Source organism: Neoarius graeffei, chromosome 7, assembly GCF_027579695.1.
Source record: "Neoarius graeffei isolate fNeoGra1 chromosome 7, fNeoGra1.pri, whole genome shotgun sequence".
Classification (NCBI taxonomy): domain Eukaryota; kingdom Metazoa; phylum Chordata; class Actinopteri; order Siluriformes; family Ariidae; genus Neoarius; species Neoarius graeffei.
Genome location: NC_083575.1, coordinates 86,860,952 through 86,885,564, shown reverse-complemented (window position 1 = coordinate 86,885,564; position 24,613 = coordinate 86,860,952). Strand labels below are relative to the sequence as shown.

Below are 24,613 nucleotides of genomic sequence, written 5' to 3'. Positions count from 1 at the left end.
AGAGTGTTAGAGTGTGTGTTTTAGAGAGAGAGAGGAGTGTGTGTGTTTTAGAGAGAGGAGTGTGTGAGAGAGTGTGAGAGAGGAGTGTGTGTTTTAGAGAGAGAGGAGTGTGTGTTTTAGAGAGAGAGGAGTGTGTGTGTGTGTGTGTGTGTGTGTGTGTGTGTGTGTGTGTGTGTGTGTGCGCGCGTGTGTGTGCGCTAGAGAGAGAGAGAGGAGTGTGTGTGTGTTAGAGAGAGAGAGAGAGGAGTGTGTGTGTGTGAGAGAGAGAGAGAGAGAGAGAGAGAGAGAGAGAGAGAGAGAGAGAGATGAAATAGGAAGACAGATGCCTGTATTCAGACTGGAATGTTGTTGTTTGGGGACAGAGGGATGGAGAGAGTGAGTCAGTGACAGACTGAAGCATGAGTGTGTGATAGCTGAGGAGTGAGAGAGTGAAGTGAGAAAGTGAGTGAACGAGTGGGCGACACTGAAGGACCAGCGTGTCAGTGGGTGAGGCACTCATCACGCTTTCCCACCACGGCACAGCACGGATACTGTTCCCAATCCAACATCCGCCAGCCCCATCTCTCTTCAGCACCCATGCTCGTGTCTATAATAATAATAATCATAATAATAATACCACCACCAGGTGTTTTCACTGGGTTTAAAATATCTGCAGAACCCCTGCTGGACATGTGTCTGTTACGTTGCTGTTACCATGGTTACCACGAGAGACACAAGAGATTCTTCACTTGCTGTATCCAAAGCTGTGTGAATCAGGACTCTGACCTTTCACCTGTGACGCAGAGGGAGACCGAGTTCCTGCTTTAACGGGACTCGAACTCATCTGACTGCAAAAGTGTTTCCTGACCATTTACATCATGAAGGAAGGAATTAATTAGCGAGTCGTAATATCACTGTTAATCAACTCAGACTTACAGCATGGCACAGTCACAGCGTCATTTATTTACCTCAAACGGCGAAGTACTGACAGCACACGTTCCACTGCTGTGTTTGGAGAAATACGTCGACAACATTCCCAAAATCTTTCGGACCACCGTTGCCCCCTGGATCTGACCAATCAGAGGCTGGTCGGTCATGTGACTGCTTTACCCGTCCAATCAGAGGGCACTATTTTATTTTGACTCCTGTTTTCTGTATCAGAGGTGAGCATATCCATTTTCATGTCCAATCAGAGGTCAGTAAATGATAATGAAACTGCTTCTGACCATCTTGGAGGCCGGGTTACATCAGTGGGACCACGTCGGACTACTGATTTTCTTCAGAAGCAGCAGCCTGTCACACGCACACACAAGCACAGCGAAATTCGTCCTCTGCATTTAACCCACAGTGAATACAGACAAGTGAGCGATGAGCGCGCACACACACACACACACCCAGAGCAGCGGGCAGCTATACTACAGTGCCCAGGGAGCAGTTGGGGGGTAGGTGCCTTGCTCAAGGGCACTTCAGTCCAAGACCGCCCCATGTTAACCCTCTGGGGTCGAGACCTTCTCCAGCGAAGCTCAGCAGGTTTAGAATGAGTAGGTCATGTATTTAGATAAATATCTTTGCAAGTTTATCATTCACGCATGATAAACAATGACAAACTTTATACTTGACACTTTCCTATGTGCCCACTGCCAAATAATATATATATTTTAAAAGACCTAAATTAGATGAAACATAAAACTTGTCACTTTACTCGGTGACGCCGGAGTCAGCGTGCTGAGCGCCCACTTACGCATTCATAAAAGATGATTCACATGGTAACGGCATGATAATCACGTTCACTCTTTCGGTTTCAATTGGTTTCTCTTTCGCAGTGGGAACGCCCACCGTAAACAGGATAAAATCTATCAGACAGAGTTTGGGCTATTTGGAGGTAAAACTTGTTGCGAGATGGCATGCAGATTTTATGCACTTTGGATGATTCAGGACAGCGACTCAAGTCATGATTCAGGACAGCGATTCAATTTCAGGACAGCGATTCAATTTCAGGACAGAGACTCAAGTCATGACTCAGGACAGCAAATCAGTTCATGATTCAGGACAGCGATTCAATTTCAGGACAGCGATTCAATTTCAGGACAGAGACTCAGGTCGTGACTCAGGACAGCAAATCAAGTCGTCATGATTCTGGACAGCAAATCAGTTCATGATTCAGGACAGCGATTCAATTTCAGGACAGCGACTCAAGTCATGACTCAGAACAGCGATTCAATTTCAGGACAGCGACTCAAGTCATGACTCAGGACAGCGAATCAAGTCATGATTCAGGACAGCAAATATCAGTTCATGATTCAGGACAGCGATTCAATTTCAGGACAGAGACTCAAGTCACGACTCAGGACAGCAAATCAGTTCATGATTCAGGACAGCGACTCAAGTCATGATTCAGGACAGCGACTCAAGTCATGATTCAGGACAGCAATTCAAGTCATGACTCAGGACGGCGATTCAATTTCAGGACAGCGAATCAAGTTATGATTCAGGACAGTGATTCAATTGATGACTCAGGACAGCGATTCAATTTCAGGACAGCGAATCAAGTTATGATTCAGGATAGCAATTCAATTTCAGGACAGCAGATCAATTCATGATTCAGGACAGTGATTCAATTTCAGGACAGCAAATCAATTCAATCTTGAGAACTGCGACAGCTGTGCTTTTTTTTTTTTTAAACTTCGACTTGATCCAGCCGAAGATCAACTCGATTAAGTGTAAATAGTTGTTCTATTTATTATGAGCAGATCGGTTGATATGCGCGTGCTGTAGTACGCACACAGGAAAAACGACTGAGCAATTTTTCCAGAGTTAAAAGTATTTTCCTCAAAAATAGTTAATTTTGCTCTATTTTGAGTTTAGAGTGGGAGCAAAATTACTCTAACTTTGTAAGAGAGTAACAGGGATGGTTGTGGCTCTGAAGTGAGTAAAATAGTACAAGAGTTAATTTCAAGACACTGAACAGAGTCAAATACCAAAATAAAAAGTCAAATACCAGATAAATGAAGGTGTTGTAAAAAGCAGTTCTAGAACTGTGCTGGAATGTGTGAAAAAACACGACCTTACCCATTGGGATTTGACGTGATGGGATTAAGAAATGGCAGTGCAAGGGGTTTTCACTCTTCTCATTGAATGGAATGGAATTTTTTACCCTTCTCACTGAATACCCCTCCCACTGCCAACCCTTTATCCCAAAACAAAAAGACATACATTTTTTTGATGACCAATTAACTGTCCAAATCAATGGAGCAGATTTAAGTTTTTGTGCTCAATCCATTCCTAAGACTGAACAGAATCACCTCAAGTGACCAAAGCGGTTCGTCACAATGGGTAAGGTCATGTCCCCCCCAACACACACACACTCCAAAACTGCTTTTTACATCATTTATCTGTTATTTTTTCCCCAAGTATCATGACATACATACTACAGAGATATTATTGTAGCCAAACTTGTACTGAATACAAAAAAATAAAAATGATCATATGACTTTGAAAATACTGCTTAGATTTGTTAAAATTGACAAAATCAGAGCATACCAAAATCATTAGAATACCAGAAAATACCCTCAGACCCCAGAAGGTTAACCTAACCTGCATGTCTTTGGACTGTGGGGGAAACCAGAGCACCCGGAGGAAACCCACACAGACACGGGGAGAAAATGCAAACTCTAGACAGAAAGGCCACCATCAGCCGCTGGGCTCAAACCCAGAACCTTCTTGCTGTGAGGTGACTGTGCTAACCACTACACCACCGTGCTGCCCCAATCAGAGGCCAGTACATCATCATGTGACTGATTTTGGCTACTGTGAGTTGGCCTCGTGGTTTGTGTGTCCGCCTCTTGGCTTGGAGATTGCGAGTTCTGCTTGCAGTCAGGTCATACCAAAGACCATCATAAACACGGTACCTACTGCCATCTGGCGAGGCGCTGCAACACAGATGCGAGTAGGGAATCAAACTCTTGTGGTTACCAGAGGACGCCCCACTGTAACCCTAGCGATGTAACAGGCGAGAGGCCGAGGGCTACAGAAGTGGAGATCGGCGCTGCCTGATGTGCCTTAAAAGGACACTTGCCTGGGAAACATCAGGTGCTGGCACAGGATGGACTTTTTTTTTAATTTTGGCTACCATTTTAATGTATCTGACCAATCAGAGGCCAGTGTATCATCATATGATTAATAAGGTAAAGAAAAATGGCATCCCAAACCAGTCACATGATAATATACTGGCCTCTGATTGGTCAGAAAGAAAAATGGCATCCCACATCAGTCAGAGGTCGGTATATCATGTGACTAATTCTGCCTAACATTTTTCTTCATCTGACAAATCGAAAGAAAGAAAGAAAGAAAGAAAGAAAGAAAGAAAGAAAGAAAGAAAGAAAGAAAGAAAGAAAGAAAGAAAGAAAGAAAGAAAGAAAGAAAGAAAGAAAGAAAGAGAAAGAAAGAAAGAAAGAAAGAAAGAAAGAAAGAAAGAAAGAAAGAAAGAAAGAAAGAAAGAAAGAAAGAAAGAAAGAAAGAAAGAAAGAAAGAAAGAAAGAAAGAAAGAAAGAAAGAAAGAAAGAAAGAAAGAAAGAAAGAAAGAAAGAAGAAAGAAAGAAAGAAAGAAAGAAGAAAGAAAGAAAGAAAGAAAGAAAGAAAGAAAGAAAGAAAGAAAGAAAGAAAGGAAGGAAGGAAGGAAGGAAGGAAGGAAGGAAGGAAGGAAGGAAGGAAGGAAGGAAGGAAGGAAGGAAGGAAGGAAGGAAGGGCCATCCTTAAAAAAAAATCCGTTTCCTGTCCACCGGGTGAGCAAAAAAATTTTCAGTCGGGAGGGAGGGATTTTTTTTTTTATATGGATGGATAAGAAATCGCAATGCTGTGTTTGCTTTTTCTTTCAGTACTTTTTTTATTACAAAAGCAGACACATTTAATAAAATGACAGTTTAATCAACTGAAACTTGTACTAAAACCAAGTTAGCATTTTAAATGCTGACTGCAACATTTGCAAAACTTTTACAAAGGTACTTAAAATGTCCGACACACGGACTTTTTGTAGTTCTGAATCGAGCGTTAGGCCTAGTTCGGATGAAATTACACTATTAAAATGATCACTGAATGATTTGTTTTTCTGAATCTTTACTATTTTGTTGTTCGCTAGAATACCATTTTGCGATTTCACACTTAACCAAATGTTTGAAAACTCCGGATCTCCTTCCTTCATGGTGGCTGCCGTTTTTTTTGTGCCGCACGGCGCATGCGCAGAGCTGATTCAGTTCAGAGTGGGCGCGCACTTGGCAGAGGCAGTAGTGTGTCGGGGCTGTCGGAGGGAACAGAAGCAGAGATAACGCTCATTTTGTCTCCGGTAAACCAGTCTTCTCTCGTTCAATTACGTGCTGGCATCAAAAGACACCGTTGGTTGTAAATGAAGCCAAACTGAGTGGTTGGAGTGTATTTTCATACACAAATGGAGAAATGTTGGCTGAGTGTGTAATTGTGTAGCCCCACTGCAGACCGTTGTCGCTGTTAATTCATAGCATGCTCAGCTGCGTGAATGTGCCATGCACCGAAAATAAGAGATTTACAAGCCAGGAACGCCTCATGATGCAATACGCAAGAAAAGAAAGAAGATTCACTGCCATTTTACTTTGTATTTGAGTAAAGTGAATAAATAAATGGTCTGTGGAAAATACATTTAATCCTGGGAACTGCGTGCACAGAAGTTTATTTTGTGTTTACTCCCCCCCCGGCTGGCTACTTATTTGTCATGGCTGGCTAGTATGAGCCTTAGTGGAAAGCCCTGGAAATGCGTAAATGTCAAGTTCGATTTTAGATTTACGAACCCGAAAAAAAAATGTCGAAAAACTGGCGTTTAAAAAAAAAATTTCAACAGCACAAACGGCACTCACCCGGCCGGTGGACCGGAAACAGAACATTTTTTAATAATGGCCTAAGGCAGGGAGAGGGAGGGAGGGAGGGAGGGAGGAAGGAAGGAAGGAAGGAAGGAAGGAAGGAAGGAAGGAAGGAAGGAATAAATACAAACTTGAAACATGAATCCTTGCAGGTACGGCAGAGAGCAGTGAACTGAATTCACAAGCACAACCCACCATTGTTGCTTTCGACATCAGCATTCAGCTCTTGCCGAGACACAGATTCAGAGAACTTGTAAAACTAAAACAAATCCCACCAACACAGCACAATCCTCAGCCCCTGAACTAACTGGCCATGGGAATGCAAACAACTTCATTATTCATAAAGCCAGCGTCAAAGGTGAGTGTGAGAAATATCCCAAAAACGACACGAGTCCCCTGAACAGATGGCGTGGATTTTTAAAAAATTCATATATTTTTGTGAGATTACAGTACATTTTGCGAACGTCTTACCACAAAAACGATCTTGTCCTGTTATCTGATGTGTGGTTTATGAAGAAATGTCACCATAGCAACAATAAGTTTTTGGTATGCTGTGGAATAAAATAGTCAGCTAAAACACAACTAAAGGAGTTTTACTTTGACATACAATTTGTAAAACGGACAAAGTGACCATGCTAATCGGTGAGATCCTGATGTTTGAGAACGCCCAACAATAAACCATCTGGACTTCCGTCACTTACCCAGAGTTCTGTGCAGTGGCCACGGTGTTGCCATGGGGATTCTTGGACTTCTCCGGCGGGGAAGTTTCTGAGGTCGATGCCGAGGAGGACTGCGAGGATACGGACTCATTACTGCCCAGAGAGGCTTCATCAGGGTTCAGAGAGACGTTCTCAGAGGACGGAGCCACTACACAGGAGACAGGGTCGAGAGAGAGAGAGACACACACACATGGCAGGGTTTTGGTTCAACCATGACTTTAATGAATATAATAAGGTGGTAAAGATTAACGAAATGACCTGAAGGTGGGACAAGGGCATGAGATTAAAATAGAGTACGGAGTAAACCTTATGGCTGTTTTTTTTGTTTTAAGATCGAACAAAACATTTAAAATCACCACGGCTTACACGGCTGAGCTCATTTCAGCTCAAATGGTGCAGAAACATCTCTGGAGTATGACATAACCATCATCCAGTTGCACAGCTGTGTGTGTTTCACATGTGCAATTTTTCCCTGCTGGTTTCCCCAGAATCATTATTCATTTTTCAGACCCACTTTCAGCTGATTCTCGTTCTCGCATGTCTCTGCCACATCATATGTTATCACCTCTGATGGTTTTAGGAAAATTGAGATCGGCACATCGCTTCCTCTGAAGTGTGTGATACAAGTCGCTGAGTATTTTCAAACCGACGCCCACAAAATAGCTCGTGATGAGAGGAAGACGGCACAGATCTGTCTGATGTGTAACTGCAAGGCTGAAAAAAAAAATACAAATCGCTTTTACGCCCGTGTTTATTGAGACAAAAAGTCTGATCCTTTTTTCTTTCCATTTGCGTATGTGGCCCTAGTAGTCATGTGACGTATTATATATGACATATTGTTCTTCAACACGCATGCTTACGTCATTGTCGCCGTCATCATCTGAACATACCGAAAGGACCTTGGTGAAAATTAGGAGTGTGTCTCTTTGGGCCATTTCAATCAAGGGAACAGGTGTATTTGTATTTAAGACGAATATGGTCACAAATGTGAACCGTGAGATCTGATCTAAGCAAAATATCCAAAGAGACTGGAACGTGAATGTAACCACACTGAAACTTGGAGCGAATCCCATCGCTGACAGGTGAGACTGTGGAACTGGATCTGCTTTGATCTGAAACATCTCGTCCCACCACTGGGAAATTCCCGACCAAAAATACCTGCTGTGTTGTTGTTTTTTTTGTTTTCTTTTTCCATAGCAAACTCAGGGTGGTCTGATAATTCCAGTCGCAGTCAGATAGACATCACTGATTTTACAGGCTTTTACATTGGGAAGCATTTCTGATCATCGATAAACACTGTATTTAGTTGGGTGTCTGGAGGATTTCTAATTGCATCCGGCAATCACGAAATGATGGATGATCTGGAAGAGTCACTCAAACAACTTTCCAGTCTGGCTTGTGGAACTTTTTATCGTTTGTACAGTCTCCGCTGGAAGTCCAAACAAAGGAAAACGGGTGGGTGGGTGGGGGGGATGTATATATACACACACACTACTGTGTAAAAGTCGAAGGCAGCACGTGCATCTTTTATATTTTATATTTTATATATATATATATATATATATATATATATACACACACACACACATTCAAAAGTTTGGGGTCACCCAGAGAATTTTGTGTTTTCCATGAAAAGTCACACTTTTACTTCCCACCCCAAGTTGTACAATGAATAGAAAATATAGTCAAGGCATTTTTCTGGCCATTTTGAGCATTTAATCGACCCCACAAATGTGATGCTCCAGAAACTCAATGTGCTCAAAGGAAGGTCAGTTTTATAGCTTCTCTAAAGAGCTCAACTGTTTTCAGCTGTGCTAACATGATTGTACAAGGGTTTTCTAATCATCCATTAGCCTTCTGAGGCAATGAGCAAACACATTGTACCATTAGAACACTGGAGTGAGAGTTGCTGGAAATGGGCCTCTATACACCTATGGAGATATTGCACCAAAAACCAGACATTTGCAGCTAGAATAGTCATTTACCACATTAGCAATGTATAGAGTGGATTTCTGATTAGTTTAAAGTGATCTTCATTGAAAAGAACAGTGCTTTTCTTTCAAAAAGAAGGACATTTCAAAGTGACCCCAAACTTTTGAACGGTAGTGTGTGTGTGTATGTATATATATGTCCGTCTCAGAAACTGGTCTTTCATTTGGGACATTATGGGCAAAATTTTTTGTTTCTAATTTTACTATTTTTTTTGCATTTACCCAACACTCAATGTTTCTTTTGTCATGTTTAATAAGAATAAAGATAGCATCTTGCTTTATCTGGCCTCCGCTGTGGAAATTTTTTTTTAAAATTACAATTCAAATGTTGTTGTAAAATTGATTTAGGGTTGTTTTACAATCAGGGTACGCAAGCTAAAAATCACATTTAACACTTATTATCTTCAATATCAAAAGTCTTGACTAAATAAACTTGGTTGTTTATTGTAGCTCTGTGATCGCTCTATTTACCATGCAGAAAAAATTTGGTGATAACGTTATTTTTGGTGAATGTATGCCAGTATGTGTCATATTTAGCAAAATTACTCGTGTCATTTAGAAAAAGTGCTTTTTTGACCACAGGTAGCTCCAAAAGGGATGCACTTAAATCATTCTTTATACCATAAAACAAATTTGGTTCCATATCATTGGAAACATAGTTAAGTTTTAATGTTGAATGCCAGTAAGTTTTCAGACTATTTTGATCAAATTAGTATGCAATTGTGTCAAAAAAAAGTCCTCTCCGAGACAGCTAATTTTTCAATATAAAATAACATATCTAAAATGATTATTTTCATCCTAAAATGTGGTCAAGATATTGGGACATAAATATTAGAGACAACTAACACAAAGCTTACAGCCTTATATTTAAAAGCACTATGGAAGTAGTGGATTCTGAATTGCCAAAAAAAAAAAAAAAAGTCCTCTCCGAGAATCACTTCATTTGTTTCTCCCAGCCCTGCTTAAAGCTACACTTAATCTTCTTTATCTTATAGCAGATCACACAAAACTACCATACACACGTCAAAAAATTACCTGAAATCTGTTTTAACTTGTCCTTCACTTAAAAACTGGTACAAGAACCAGTTTGAAATCAATTTGAATTTTGGACCCCTGTGACACAAACTTTGTACCCTGATTGTAAAACAACCCTTAACATATAAAATAACTCCATCATGAAGAATTAAAGCCGCTCCTTCACAGATGAGTGAAAATATTGAATAAATTTCCTCTTTTTGATTGCTTGGGTTAAAAATGCCAAGTTATGATGGCTGAATTGATTATTCACTTAAATATGAATAATATGATACAGTTTGGGTATTTGATATGGCGAAATAGGACAGAATGGAAAAATCAAGAACACGCCGGAAAGATGAGAATAACGGCGGTGGTAAAAGAACAGCGACTGTACCGGCTGAAGGTCGCGCGGGTCTCTGCTGCGGCACGCGAGCAACGGGACATCACTACCGCACCGGACGGAGCGCGAGGCGGGGGCGGGGCAAAATGACTGGCCGTAGATTCTATCAAAAGTTCGATCTAAATTGACCATGCTTGCAAAATATTGGCCAAAAATACGCAAACGCTACGAAATATGAAAGTAAGATGAAAAGAAACGTTCTATTGCCTTATACTGCAAGACTAAAACAAAATAAAACTGTCAAAACTCACCCTTTCAGTGATAACGTCCGAACAGATCACCCGCGTAACAGAGACCGCAAATGGAAGCACGATCGACTTCTAACTGTTGGAGTGGAAAATTCCATTCTACACATGCAAATTGTTAATGTGTGTCCTTCCCCGCACACAAATAACATGCTACAGTAAATAATAGACCACAACTCATTTTATAGCTCAGAAATTCATACAAGCCCAGCTACCATTGTAACATTCTGTAAGAAACATATTCTATACCTAACTTTCAGCTTTCGTTTTAAAAAACAAAATCGCAGATTTATAACTAAATTTTTATATGGCGTAGTGATTTTAAGTTCCTACTTTTGGTGAGGTCGTGACCTTGACCCTGAGGCTTTCCGTTTAGATCAAAACACACGATCGTATTGGTTTTGGGTTTGCGGAAAATGGAGTTACAACGGTGATCAAATATTCTGCATGATGTTTTATTACGGTTATGATTATTCTGTGAGCGCACCAATCCTTAGGTGTATAAAGTTACAACTTAAAATACAATTAGTGATAACTGTAGACTTTTCAGTGGACTACAACCTTTTTAAGGGAATGCGATGTAGTCAACCATTTATCATGTCCCAGATCAAGCTGCCATTTTTCCACAAATTTGCAGAATTTTTGCCAAATTCTGAACAGAGTATTCACATCGAAGATTTAGTTTTATCTGTATTATTTCTTTCATCATTTTATTTCAAATTAAAACCAACATCACCATTCAAAACCGTATAGTTTATTGACTGAGTATATTTAGTGAGGTACCCCCACAGTACCCAGTTTCTGAGACAGACCCATATATATATATATTAAAAAATATAATAATTTGTATCTGAGCAGCATATTACATAAGAGAGCACTTTTCAGATTAAAAACGAAAACAGAATGAAGGCTACTGGGTTTTGGTGCAAAATGAAGAAGTGAGTGTGACAATCAAAGTGTCCAGAAGAACTGTGGCTGGTTCTGGAAGATGCTCAGTAAAACCTACAGCTCATTTCCGCATCAAACTGCACTCACTGGACCTGAGACGACTATTTTATTCTTGAAAGCAAAGGGTCGTCTCACACCAAATACTGACTGTGTTTCAGTAATTATGGCTTACTGACTACTGTTTACAGTCTTTTTTTTTATGTTAAAACATTTCATTTCATTATTTTGAAGCCATTTTTGCTCAACAGTATTTCTTTCCATGTGCCTAAGACTTTTGTACAGTACTGTACAAACATTTTAACCAATTTGTTGGTTTTAAAACAATATTTTATATTTAACATACACTGTAATCATACTCTCATAACCAGCGTTGTTTTCAGTTGATTATATTATTGAGGCTTAAGTTTGCGACAGAACAATGAAAAACACCCCCCACCACCACCCCAGTATCTTTTCAAACATCATTTTACTGTAAAATCCTGAACCTTCGTTGTAAAACTTTACTAACTTACTTAACCAACCAATGTATCTTACTAATTTATCATAATCAATTAAATTGCATTACTAAAATAACTTCCCTTCGTAACACAATTTACTTTGCTAATGTAATTTTTCTTCCTTCACTAACTTACCATACTAACTGACTTTACGAGCTCATCTTTGTAACTTAATATCGTACTTTACAAACCGGCCACGAGTAACTTACGAACTTGCTTTTTTTTCCCCGTTTTTCGTATCGTTTCCAACACTATTTTCCTGTAAAATACTGAACTGAACGTCTGTAAAACAGACACTAATTGCCTTTTCTAAATTATTTTTCCCCCGTAAAGTTTGCCAACTTCTAGCCCCTTTTATAAACAATTACAGATGTGTAAAGATATTTGGATTTTCAGATCTATTTCAACATTCGGTCCAATACTTTTGGAAATATTTAGTATCATTTTCCTGATATATTATTCCCTTTATCCCTTGTTGTCTATTTGTATTTGCCAAACATGTAACTTGTCCTGGATAAGATTAATCTGCATGCGTTATGGAGTGACCGAGTGTGAATCCACGTTAGCCAAACAAAAACCTGTCATTTTAAATTAGCTTGTGTAATCACCATTTCTTCCCCCTGTTTTCTGGACCTAAATCGCTGGCAGAAATGAACCCAAAATCTAGAGAGAAGCCAACTAAATAATCAAAGGGATTATAAAATGTCAAAACCTGTTTTAGCCTGCAAGAAACTGAAGAGGGAGCTGGAAAGTGCTTCGGAAAAAAAAAAAAAAAAAAAACACAAAAAAGGCGGGGGGAGAAAAAAATAAAATAAAATCCCACAGATGTTGTGGTTTTAATATTTAACTAATAAAAACCAGAAGCATCTCCAAACATCTTTCTCTCTTCTTTGGCTGGGATTGTATTTCTACTGTATCGTCCCGTTCAGGATTCAGGAACTGATGATGGTTTTATTTTTCTTTGTCTTTTATTAAAAGGCTGAGTCTTACCCAGATGAAGCTAAGAAACTTGTGACTGGGTGTTTATGGTCAGAGGTCATTCTGATGACAGATTATGAGTCATGGCTGAATGGTTCGCTGCAGACACGCACAGTAGTGTAGAGGATCAAGGCTATTGTAGACACACTCTTGGAAGATTCATGTCTCAGGATTGAAAGCGGATCTGCGGTGTGGATTTGGCCTACTTTCTAATGGAAGAACACTTTCAACACACTGCTGGCTGAAGCCTGTGACAGAGACGTACAGCCTACACACTCACCTGGCCCTAAGCTTCATGAAAATCTCACCATTTTTCCTAGGCCAGAGTATTCGGCAAACAGTGAGGTTTCATGCTACGTGTGGTTTAGGACGCTTTTATAAATGCAGTTCAGTCCGTTTGTCAACACTGGTGTATTTTTCTTCTTACGTGGAACTTCACGCAGGTAAGACGACAGCAATCACACGAGTCCAGAACAAAACTAACTTAACTTGCCTGCCTAACCCACGACCCAAGTGCTTTACCTTACTAAACTACCTTACTATATAATGCACTTTACCTTACTAACTTCGCTATCGATTGTACCTTGCCTTATTAACTAATGTACTTTGAGTTGCTAACTTACTATGTACCTTACCAACCTCATTACTACATTACACACCTTGCATTATTAACTTGTCCTCCAACCTGAACACCTTACTTTACGATCTAATGTACCTTACTAACTAACTTTAACTGAAATACCTTACTAACTTATCATCTTTGCAATTTTACTTCCTAACTTCACTTGACTTACCCAACTCATTTACCTTACTATCTTGTATTGGCAACTTAAAATTACTACCATACTTTAGCTTACTAACTTACGAACTAAATGTACCCTACCTGAACTAACTAATGCATCTTACTAACCTACTTTAACTCATGTCCCTTACCTTCCCACCTTAACTTAATGTACGCTATTAACCAACACAGCCAACCTTTCGAACTTATCTTACTAACATTCCTTATTAAATTACTTTACCTTAACTTACACACACCTTACTACCTAATGTACTTTACTAACTTAACTTACTGACTACCTAACATACCTCACTAACTTAACCTACCATCAAAGTGCCTTACCTTGCCAAACATTACCACTTAATGTGCCTTAGTAACCTACCTTACTATATAATGCACTTTACCTTACTAACTTCACTATCGATTGTACCTTGCCTTATTAAGTAACATACTTTGAGTTGCTAACTTACGAATGTACCTTACCAACCTCATTACTACATGATACACCTTACATTATTAACTTGTTTTCCAACCTGAACACCTGACTTTATGATCTAATGTACCTTACTTGACTGAAATACCTTACTAATTTTCATCTTTTCAATTTTACTTCCTTACTTAATTAACTTCACTTGTCTTACCTGACTCATTTACCTTAGTATCTTGTATTAGCTTATTAACTTAAAATTACTACCATACTTTAGCTTACTAATTTACCAGCTAAAATGTACCCTACCTGAACTAACTAATGCATCTTACTGACCTATTTTATTAACTTACTAGCAGGTTACCCGGCGTTTGCAAAATTCTGGGTTGCCCCCAGACTTCCCTGTCAAATCTGTTGAAGAGCTGTCAAGAAATGGTCAAGTTAACCCAAGACAAACAAAAATCCAAACATCCACCACCCAGGGACCCACCAGGGATCCCCTGGGGCCCAAATATGTATGGAATTTCTGAGTTCTGCCAAATTGTGGCTCTCTCCTGTACCTACGTGCCAAGTTTAGTGAAGATCTGTCGAGAGTTTGTGCTGAGAAATGTAACATGAAAGGCATTGGGGGGGATGTTGTGCCCCCCAGGGACCTCCCTGGGGCTCGTACATGAATTTTGTTAATATCTGCAAAACTTTGGGTCATCCCCGGACATACTTGCCAAATTTGGTGAAAATCCATCGAGAAATGGCAACGTTAGCTCAAGACAAAAAAAACAAAAACAAAACTTTGCCACTTATTATATAGATGTGCCTTACCTTCCCACCTTAACATACCTCACTCGCTTAACCTACTACCAAAGTGCCTCACCATACTAACTTACCTTACCACTTAATGTGCCTTAATAACTTGCCTTACCATATGCATTTTGCCTTGCTACCTTCCATATCTATTGTACCTTGCCTTATTAACTAACATAACTTAAGTTACTAACTTACCCTACCAAATAATTTAACTTACTAAAATGTACCTTACTAACCTCCTTACATTATTAACTTGCCTTCCTACCCGACATACCTTACTTTACAATCTAAAGTACCTTACTAACTTTAACTTGCATACCTTACTAATTTATCATCTTTGTAATTTTACTTCCTAACCCTACTCATTTGCCTTACTTATCTTATATTAGCAACTTCCTACCATGTTTAGCTTACTAACTTACCAACTAATGTACCATACCTAAACTAACTAATGTATCTCACTAACCTACTTTATTACTGATGTACCTTCCCGTCCCATCTGATGGACCTTAATTTGATGTACGTTATTAACCAACATACCCAACTTCTTACTAAAATTCCTTATTAAATTACTTTACCTCAGCTTACTAATTGTAGTTCCTAACTAACTTTACCATAACTTTAACTTACTAAATGAGCTTAATTTACCATACCTTACAAAGTAACCTTATTATCTTATACTAGTCACTTACCGTACTTGTTATTAACTCATAACTTACCTTACTGATTAATCTTAATTTAACGTATTAACATACATTAACTTATTTCACCTGACTAATTTAATTTCCCTTACTCGTTTATTTTCTCTTACTAACTTAATTTACCTTACCTCCGAACGCATCTTTAATGCTTTGTTCATTGGACTTCCAGCAAGTCCACTGCTCAGCTTCAACATATTCAAAACTCTGAAGCCAGAGCCCTCGCTCACGCTAAACACTCAGCACACATCACCCCTATCCTCCAGAACCTCCACTGGCTCCCTGATCTACATCACATTCAGCATAAAATTATTCCGCTCACATTTGCAGCACTCTATGGCTACGCTCTTCTATATCTAATGGAACTACTTCAACCTTTCTCTCCCATTCACAGTCTCAGATCTTCATCTTCTGGTCTGTTGTCTGTCCCCAAATTTAATTATCCCCCACGGGTTCAAGCTCCAAAGCTGTGGAATTCTATCCCTCAGTGTCTTGAGGATTGGATATTTCTTCCCAAACCTTATCTCTTCTCTCGGTGCTATTCCTCCTCCTGAGATTTCCTCTCCTAATCACTGACTGTTTATCTTTTTCAGTGCTTTGAGCTCGTTTGTTATCTTTATGCTCATGTAAATTGTCATTTTGTTTTCTGTGTCTTCTGTCCATCATGTTTTCTTTTGGTCGATTTGCTTCTCTTTCTGTCGTGCCATTACTTTGTAAAGTGTCCTTGGGTTGGTGAAAAGCGCGATATAAATTAAACAAATTCTTACTGGAGTATCTTACAAACTTAACTTACGAATCTACCTTACAAACTTCTTAAATTACTTACCTAATTTACATCACCTTGCTCCCTTACCTTAATAGCCTAGCTTATCCTAATAACTAATATTTTTACTTTACTAACTTATTCGCAACTCAACTATATTAACTTGATTTACCTAAACTTACTAACTTGCTGAATTATCTTCATAATACAACTTATTAATGCACTTCACTAACTTGTTTTACCTTTGTCACTTTCCCCATCAACATACTATAGTCACCTTACTTACAAATTTATCTTTGTAACTTAACTTACTAACCTATCCTTACAAATTTATGCTAATAAATTTTATTTACCTCACCTTACTTACTTATCTAACTATCTTCTTTTACTACCTGAACATACTGATTTAATTTACCTCACCTTACGAACTTGAGTAACTTTACTTAGTAGCTGAATTTACCTTGCCCTAATAACTTACCATCTTTGCAACTTAACTTACTAACACCTTCCTAACTTAACTTGGTGACTTTGTTGTATTTGAACTTGCCCAAGTACAAATTAATAACCTTGCTTTCTTAGTAACTTGGCTTACTAACATTTTTACTTTACAAACTTAACTATATTAACTTGATTTACCTAAACCTACTAACTTGCTGAATTATCTTCGTAATACAACATTATTAAATGCACTTTACTAACTTATTTTACCTTTGTAACTTCATTTACTTCACTAACTTTCGCTACCAATGTACTGTACAAACTTAACTTTTTAACTTAATGCATCTTACTTACAAGCTAATATTTGTAACTTAACTTACTAACCTATCCTTACAAATTCATCCTCATAACTTGATGACTAAATTTAGCTCAACTTACTTAGCCAACTACCTTCTTACTTGCTAGCTTAACATACTGACTTAATTTACCTCACCTGAAGAACTTTTTGAGTAACTTTACTTAGTAACTTAATTTACCTCACCGTAATAACTTGCTTAACCTACCATCTTTGCAACTTAACTTACTAACACCTTCCTAACTTAACTTGGTGACTTTCTAAGTTGTTCTTGAACTTGTCCAAGTACAAATTAATAACCTAGCTTTCTTAGTAACTTGACTTACTAACATTTTTACCTGACTTTACAAACTTATTAGCAACTTAACTATCTTAACTTGAATTACCTGAAACTTCTTAACATTCTGAATTATCTTCAGAATACAACTTATTAATGCACTGTACTAACTTATTTTACCTGAGTAACTGCATTTACCTCACTAACTTTCCCTATCAACGTACTGTACTAACTTATTACCCTTAATTCACCTTACTTACAAACTTTTGTAGCTTAACTTACTAACCTATCCTTACAAATTCATCCTCATAACTTAATGACTAAATTTACCTCACCTTACTTCCTTAACCAACTATCTTACCTTACTAGCTTAACATACTGACTTAATTTACCTCATCTTACAAACTTATTTTGTAATTTTACTTCGTAATCTAATTTACCTTACCCAAAATAACTCATCTTCGCAACTCAACACTTTGCTAGCTGAACCAACTTACTTTCTTAGATGATCTCGAGTTCAATTTGTCCGAGAACAAATTAATTTTCGATCACAGAACAGGGTCACTACTTCTTGTGCATGTTTTAGCGCCACCTATGGATCAGACAAGCCTTCACTTCTCTAAGCCTCAGGCTTAAACAGCAACACAATCAACTATCAAGTGGTGATGAATTATTTGTGTAGCTCTCTCGGTTCTGCTTCCCATGGATGAGTGTTCAGCCTCTCGTACCTGTGTGGATGTCCGTAGGGTTGTACACAGCCAGCGGGCGGTTCTGGCGTGCCTGCTTCTTAGACTGACGCGTTGGAGCGGTGAGCACAGAGGGAGTCGAGGATGGACAAACGCCCGGAGCATCTCCAAATATCTTCAACAAGAAAAAAAGAAGCAAAAATGGGTTACACCTTGTGAGGGTGGAAGAAAAGTAAACTTTCTCAGAACATTGCATATGGTTGCATTGGGGTGTGTGTGTACACTCAAATGAATGCGTCTTGTCCAAAACACAAGTGGTTCGGCCTTTTGCATCCAGATGCTATTAATGCAAGCACATACAGCAGCTTGCAAAAGTATTCACCCCCTTGAACTTTTCCACGCTTTGTCGTATCACAACCTGGAACTGAAATGACTACGATTATAAGTCAGGAATCCTGATTCATACTTTTCCAGAACTTTGTCACGGATGCGTTTTGACAGTCCCGTGTTTAGGAGCTAGGTTCTTGAACAAAAACTATGGGTTCTTCCAGGAACAGGTGCATTTACTGTGCAGTCATGTGACACTAACTGCACACATTAATTCCATTTAAATAAAAAAAAAAAAAAGATTGTACTAGAACTAATTCAGTGACTTCACACCCACACTAGAAAATATGGAAAAGTTCAAGGAGGATGAATATTTATGCAAGCCACTGGAACCATTATGCCATCAAGCACTTTTTTTCATAACTGCTCAGTACGAGCATGTTTGTGAAAAAGACCAGAATCCGACTGAAACCGCAGACTGGCTTGTACAAGTCGAAGTGACATCTGAATCGAGGAGAACTTCAGACCCGGAATTAAAAGTAGCCCAAGTCTGGAAGTTTCCATAGGAACAAGAAGAGTTATCAGAGCAGTGGTGGAAGGGATCGTGGAAGGGACTGCAATCTGATACCACTGAGGAGAAACTTCAGACGACAGCATGTCTTCTCTCCCTCCCGTCACTTTCAGAGCTCCTTTCTCATCTCCCTCTACATCCTCTGACCCTTTTTCCGAGGCAGCCTTCCTTCTTCCTCATTCCTTTCTCTCCCATGCTCTTGGTGTCAGAGACTTTTCTTTCTGTGCTCTTTCTCTCGCAGCCCCCCCTCCCCTCCACTCCACTCCCCAGCCACTCTCTTCTCTCCTTCCTTACAGATGGACATGAATGCAAAACACTATCTGCTCAGAGCATCTGGGGCCATGAGCAGTCTGGCGAGCTGTAGCCTGAGAGAGCGGTGCATATCTACTAGTCAGTATAGAAGCTGCCTCAACACCACACTCGCTCCAACTTTAACTAGAGAAAGAAGGCGGGGGGGAAAAAAAAAAAAAAAAGAGTGAAGAAGTGCTCACTCCAGAGGTGATGTGCTGGATACTTGATTGTAGATTCTCCTGCTCCTCGGTGATGATTGATGAACAACTAAAAATGCCACATACAATATTCAACTCGCTCTAAACTTTATATATAAATGTGCTTTTTTGAAATGAATAATTAATTCCAGGACTGAAACGTAACACTGCAGCGCTACTCCTGCAATGAAAATCTGAACAAATGCTGCAAATGTGACAGGAGAAAAAGTTGAACATTAGGTTCAAAGAGGTAACCCTGATTTACCACGAGGGGGGATTTGCATATTCAACTGAAGATTCGAGGTGGAGATGCTTTCGTCTTTTTTCCGTTATGCATTTGCATACATGTCAACCTTCGGTCAATCAAACCTGTATAACCAACCTCCAAAATCCGTATTTCCCTTATAAAATCCGTATGAGATGCAAATTAAAATAATTTACCTAAAATTTGAATGATAATTAACAATGATATATCCCCGTTACTTTTTATTCAATATTAATAACAATAAACCTTCAGAATGAATACAAAGCTCCAATGTTTGACAAAAACACAAAGTGTTAGCAGCGTAGTTATGAAGGAAATACTTCGTTGTTTGGAGGCAGGTTTCACCGAGCGGCTATTATGCGCGAGACTTCATATTAGCCACAAAGTCAGGAAAATCTGTTCGTAAAATTACGTTATAATGACCAAATACAATGAAAAGTATTTTTCCAGTCTCACCTGTGAAAGGTAATCCCATGTGATCTCATTTGGACGGTAAACCTGTTGGTACGGTTAAACGCAGCACATGAATGAGGCATCTTTATTCTCGGCTACTGTTGAAGAATCTCCACTTTGCCACATCCAATATGGCGGCGAGGATGACGTATGATTCTACGCAGAAGGCGGCGTCTATGTTTATATGTCTATGACTTCCCGGTTGGCGGGATTCTCGCAATGCGGTGTGCGCATGATCAAAAGTGGAACGAAGTCTCGCTACCACAAGATAACGCGCGATTTCATAAGACTCTTTACTGGCTGTCTGTGGTGTACAGTACGTTTGTAAATGTTATGCACTCTTCTATCATCATGGGAATTGATTATAGCTCTAAATAAATATTGAAGTTTTTTTAAAGAATCCGTATAACTTTATTTACACGCCCGTATACTACGTTTACTGAATCAAATCCGTATAAAATACGGACATTCCGTATAGGTTGACATGTATGCATTTGTGCAACTCTAACGTCTCATCAGAACCAAGGTACTAAACAATGTTTGTCACTCGGAGGTGACCCTCAAAAGGGAATACCTTTTATTCTCACATTTGGTATTTATCCTTCACCGAGGGAAGTACATTTCACCTGACGTATAGAGGACTTTCATGTGACGTCATCGTAACCACGGGTTCGTTCACGCGGCCGTGTTGCCTGGCGAGCTTTGCGCTCGCCAGCGACCGGCACAAGTGTACACGAGTGATTAGAAGCCAAATTCAGTCAGCATCAACAGATAAACTTGTAGAAGTTCCATCTAAAAAGAACAATGCCAGAGACCTGTAGTGCTTTTGGATGTAATAACAGACGTGGAGATGAGCCTGGTTTAACTTTTCACCGCTTCCCAGAGAACCCAGAATGATGAGAAAAATGGCGAGCTGCAGTTAAATGGGAAGAAAAACATCCCCGTATGTGTGGAGAACATTTTATATCAGGTTAGCGTGAAAGCTCTGTGCAGTGTTAAAATGTAGATCTGGATGTGGGCGATACATTTTATTCGCCCTAATGCTTGACTCAACCGGCAGCATGTCTAATGTACATGATAATGTAGACTCACCATAAATACCATAAAATATGCTAGATCTAGGCCCTGGCTTGTTTATTACTGTTACAAGTCCACGTTTAAGCTTACCTTCGTCATAATAAGGCATTTTTCTTTATCTGGAATTTCCCATAACCTTCCGGCACAAAACCTGCTTCAAAATACTGGTACGGTAGGTGCCTCTTTTTTTTTTTATCTGCTTTTAGCACTGCCAGTGTATTTAGAAATCCCAAATACTAAATAGTTCAGGATGTCAGTGTGTCCCAAATCCGGTAGCTGGTTTGCCAAACACCAAGTGTTTTGCATTTGTGGGTAATTCTATGGATCTGTGATGCCTGCATGTTTCAGTTTCTGGATGCAACATGATCTGCTGGTATAAAATAAATGTATCTTTTCAGAGAGACTGTACTGACTGCAGTCGTCTCAATTTTCATTATTAACTGTCGTGGCTGTTTTTTTGTTTGCCCGGCAATATGGTGGACGCTGAGTGAAAAACAAAAACCTGTCACGTCGGTGAAAGTCCTCTATAGAAATCTATAGAAACTGTCCTCTATAGACACTGTCCATGAAGCTTTAGCATGTTTAGAGAAAAAGCATAATTGAGTAAAAAATACATTATTAATGTGACACTCCTGAGATGTTGTGAATCACCCCTGATAATCCTGGAATAACAAGTCACATTTGGTGGCCATTTTGCATGTGTGTTACACTGTGGCTCGGATCCGTCAAACATTGTTACGTCTCAGATTTAGGCATGAAATAAGATCGAATTACATTACAGGCATTTAGCAGACACTCTTCTCTTATCCAGAGCGACATACAACAGGACCCTGACATACCCACAGGTGCCTTGTTCAAGGTTGTTCCTGCTGGTCCAGGGAATCGAACCAGCGACCGTTTGGTCCCAAAGCTGCTAGGCCATGGCTTGCCTTGGATACAACAGCCAATCAGGAGAGCGCGCGCAAACAGACTAACAGATACAAACTACGACTAGAAATCACTGGGGCAGCGTAGCTAACAGTTCAAGCAAGACAGGACGAAGACATTTTTAAAAAGGCAGAAGTGTTTTGATTAGTTTGTACAAATACGTCAAAAATTTTACACATTCATATGTCTACTAGAGCCCTGCACTCCCGCGGGAGTCCCGCGGGACCCGACGCAAAGCAGTGCGGCACGGGACAAATTTTGAAAGCTCATTGCGGGCGCGGGCGGGAGGGGGACTGCACAATGCGGGCGCGGGCGGGAGAGGTGATAAGCTGCAGTCTCGCTAACTAAAAACGTGTTTAAAATAAAATTTATAAATTATTAATTTATGTCTATCATATATAATTTGTGCTGGATATTTTATTTGGCATTAATAAAAACATTTTAAGATGCCTAAATTTGTGGATGTGGTCTCATCTCGCGGATGTGGTCTAATCTCGCGTACGTTTCCAATTCCTTTCCGCTCTTCCGTGTTTGAGATCTCCCATCATGGCAGAAGAGCAGAGCTCCTCTAGTGAAGCTCACAGTGCTTCAGAAGTAAGATTTCCTAGAATTTAAATGTGAGGAGTGACATATAAGCTATGTGCAATGTACAATATTCTTAATATCCACTGTAGATTTTGGTAGGCGTGTTGGGTATCTCTGTAAAGCCTCAGCTGCGCATGCCGCCTGGCAACGCGCACCCTCGCTACGTGCGCTAGGTGAAGGATCGGTCAGTGGAGAGCTCAGCATGTTTAATTCCCCAAGCCAATGACAAGAACTTTCGTGAGAAATAACGCGAACGTCTGCATCATGCGGGATTTGCAGGCGGGAGCGGGACAAAATATGGCAGGCGCAGGCGGGAGCGGGACTGAAAATCATAATTCTTTGCAGGAGAGGGACTGCACAATGCGGGAGCAGGACTGAAAATTCTGTCCCGCGCAGACCTCTAATGTCTACAACGCTGCCTGGGCTTTTGCCTCTTTCTTAACAAGTACATGATTAAAACGTACAACCTTCTCAACCACCGCCATGTTTGTTGTCGGAGACTTGACTCCAAGCTGCCCTCTAGTGGACGTCTTGCTTAACATTTATTTCTGTACGTAAAGGCCCGGTCCCACTGCACTTACGGATGCAAAGAGGATGTAAAACGTAAAAAAATCTTTGCCATCCGTTGGAAAACGCTATGCATCCGTTGTGTACTCATTGCATAGGTGCGCTTCATACGCTCTATCCATCGAGCATCCGTCCACTGTGATTTCATCCGCGCAAAAAGTTTTGAGCTGCACAAAACTTTTAGAACGGATGAACTTTCCGCCGTGTACGATGTAAATCCGCGACATATACGAGCAACAAACGTTCTATGTCCGTTATCATCCGTTAAACGTCTGCTGTATCCTCTCTGCATCCTCTGGGCATCCTCGCAACTCACATCCGCTGCAGCTGAAAACGGAAAGAGGGAGGAAAGATAAGGTACATGAAACGTCTATTCGTCGTTAGTAGCACGGAAATAGAAAGGATGTAAGCGTATGCATCTCGTATATAAAGTATTCAAAACGGACAAAGCGTTTATATCTGGGATGTATCTCGTATATTTAGGATGTCTGGAGTATGTCTAGAGTATGTAGAAGGACACCTAGCGGACAATCGATATTTTGTATAAAAAGGGGGAGAAAATCATCTAGTAGTGGAGATGTATCGATGTAGCCGCCAGCACGTCTTTCCGCTTTATGCTGACGGCGTGCGTGCTGCATCCCTTTATATCCGCGGAGCAGACGCAATTCATACCCCCCGCATGCGCAGTGAACGGTCTGCATCCGATATACATCCGCGCAACATCCCCTTTGTTTCCGTTAGGCGTACGTGATGCATCCCCTTCATCCGCTATGCATCCGCTCTTTCTGCTATGCGTCCGCTTCTCAGTTATCACCGGTAACCCCTTCGGAGCTGTCATCCACTTCCATCCGCTTTCATCCGCTAGGCTTCCTATGAACATGCGTTTAACATCCCCGCTATATACTACCCACGTCCGTTCTTTTCCGTTCTGTTTTCGCAAATTTTCGCCAATTTTGTCCATTTCTGGAGCGGATGAAAACGGATAGCGCCACCCCCGAAATTTTGCTCGTCCGCTGTGTCCTTTTTGCATACGTTTTGTGTCCATCGGCCAGTAGGACCGGGCCTTAAAGGGAGCATAAACAAGCCTGAAGAGGAAAGATTTAGCGCTGATGGAGTGGTTGAAAAGGTTTCATTTAGGCCATTTATCATGGATCATATTACAAATTTTACACTTTCATTTCGTATCTTCCGTGTTAGCGCGTCACATTTAAATGAACTGTTTGAGAAATTTCTGGATGCTCTGAAAGAAAGGAGGATATGAAGTAAGTAACAGTAAAAGTAAGCACTTTTCACACCGAATCACAACTCACTGTTTGGGAACTAGAAGCCGGCAGAACAACCGAGACGATTTCAAGACCACTGAAATAACTTTCGAGCCAATTTTCTTACAAAATTGCGAGAAACCACAGACCCAAGACAACTGATTCAGTTTTAAAAGGACAAAAGTGGGTTAAACAGGGTTTCT

The 24,613-nt window shown here is 40.0% G+C and overlaps 1 protein-coding gene across 1 annotated transcript in view; it reads right to left on the bottom strand.

Annotated features, from left to right (window-relative positions):
* arhgap10 (Rho GTPase activating protein 10) overlaps positions 1 to 24,613 on the bottom strand; it is a 270,463-nt gene that overhangs the window by 47,220 nt on the left and 198,630 nt on the right. The window contains exons 19-20 of the mRNA XM_060926548.1: positions 17,931 to 18,063; positions 6,566 to 6,731 (exon numbers count right to left, since the gene is read on the bottom strand). Coding sequence (XP_060782531.1) covers positions 6,566 to 6,731; positions 17,931 to 18,063 — 299 coding nt within the window. The remainder of the gene's footprint in view (positions 1 to 6,565; positions 6,732 to 17,930; positions 18,064 to 24,613) is intronic.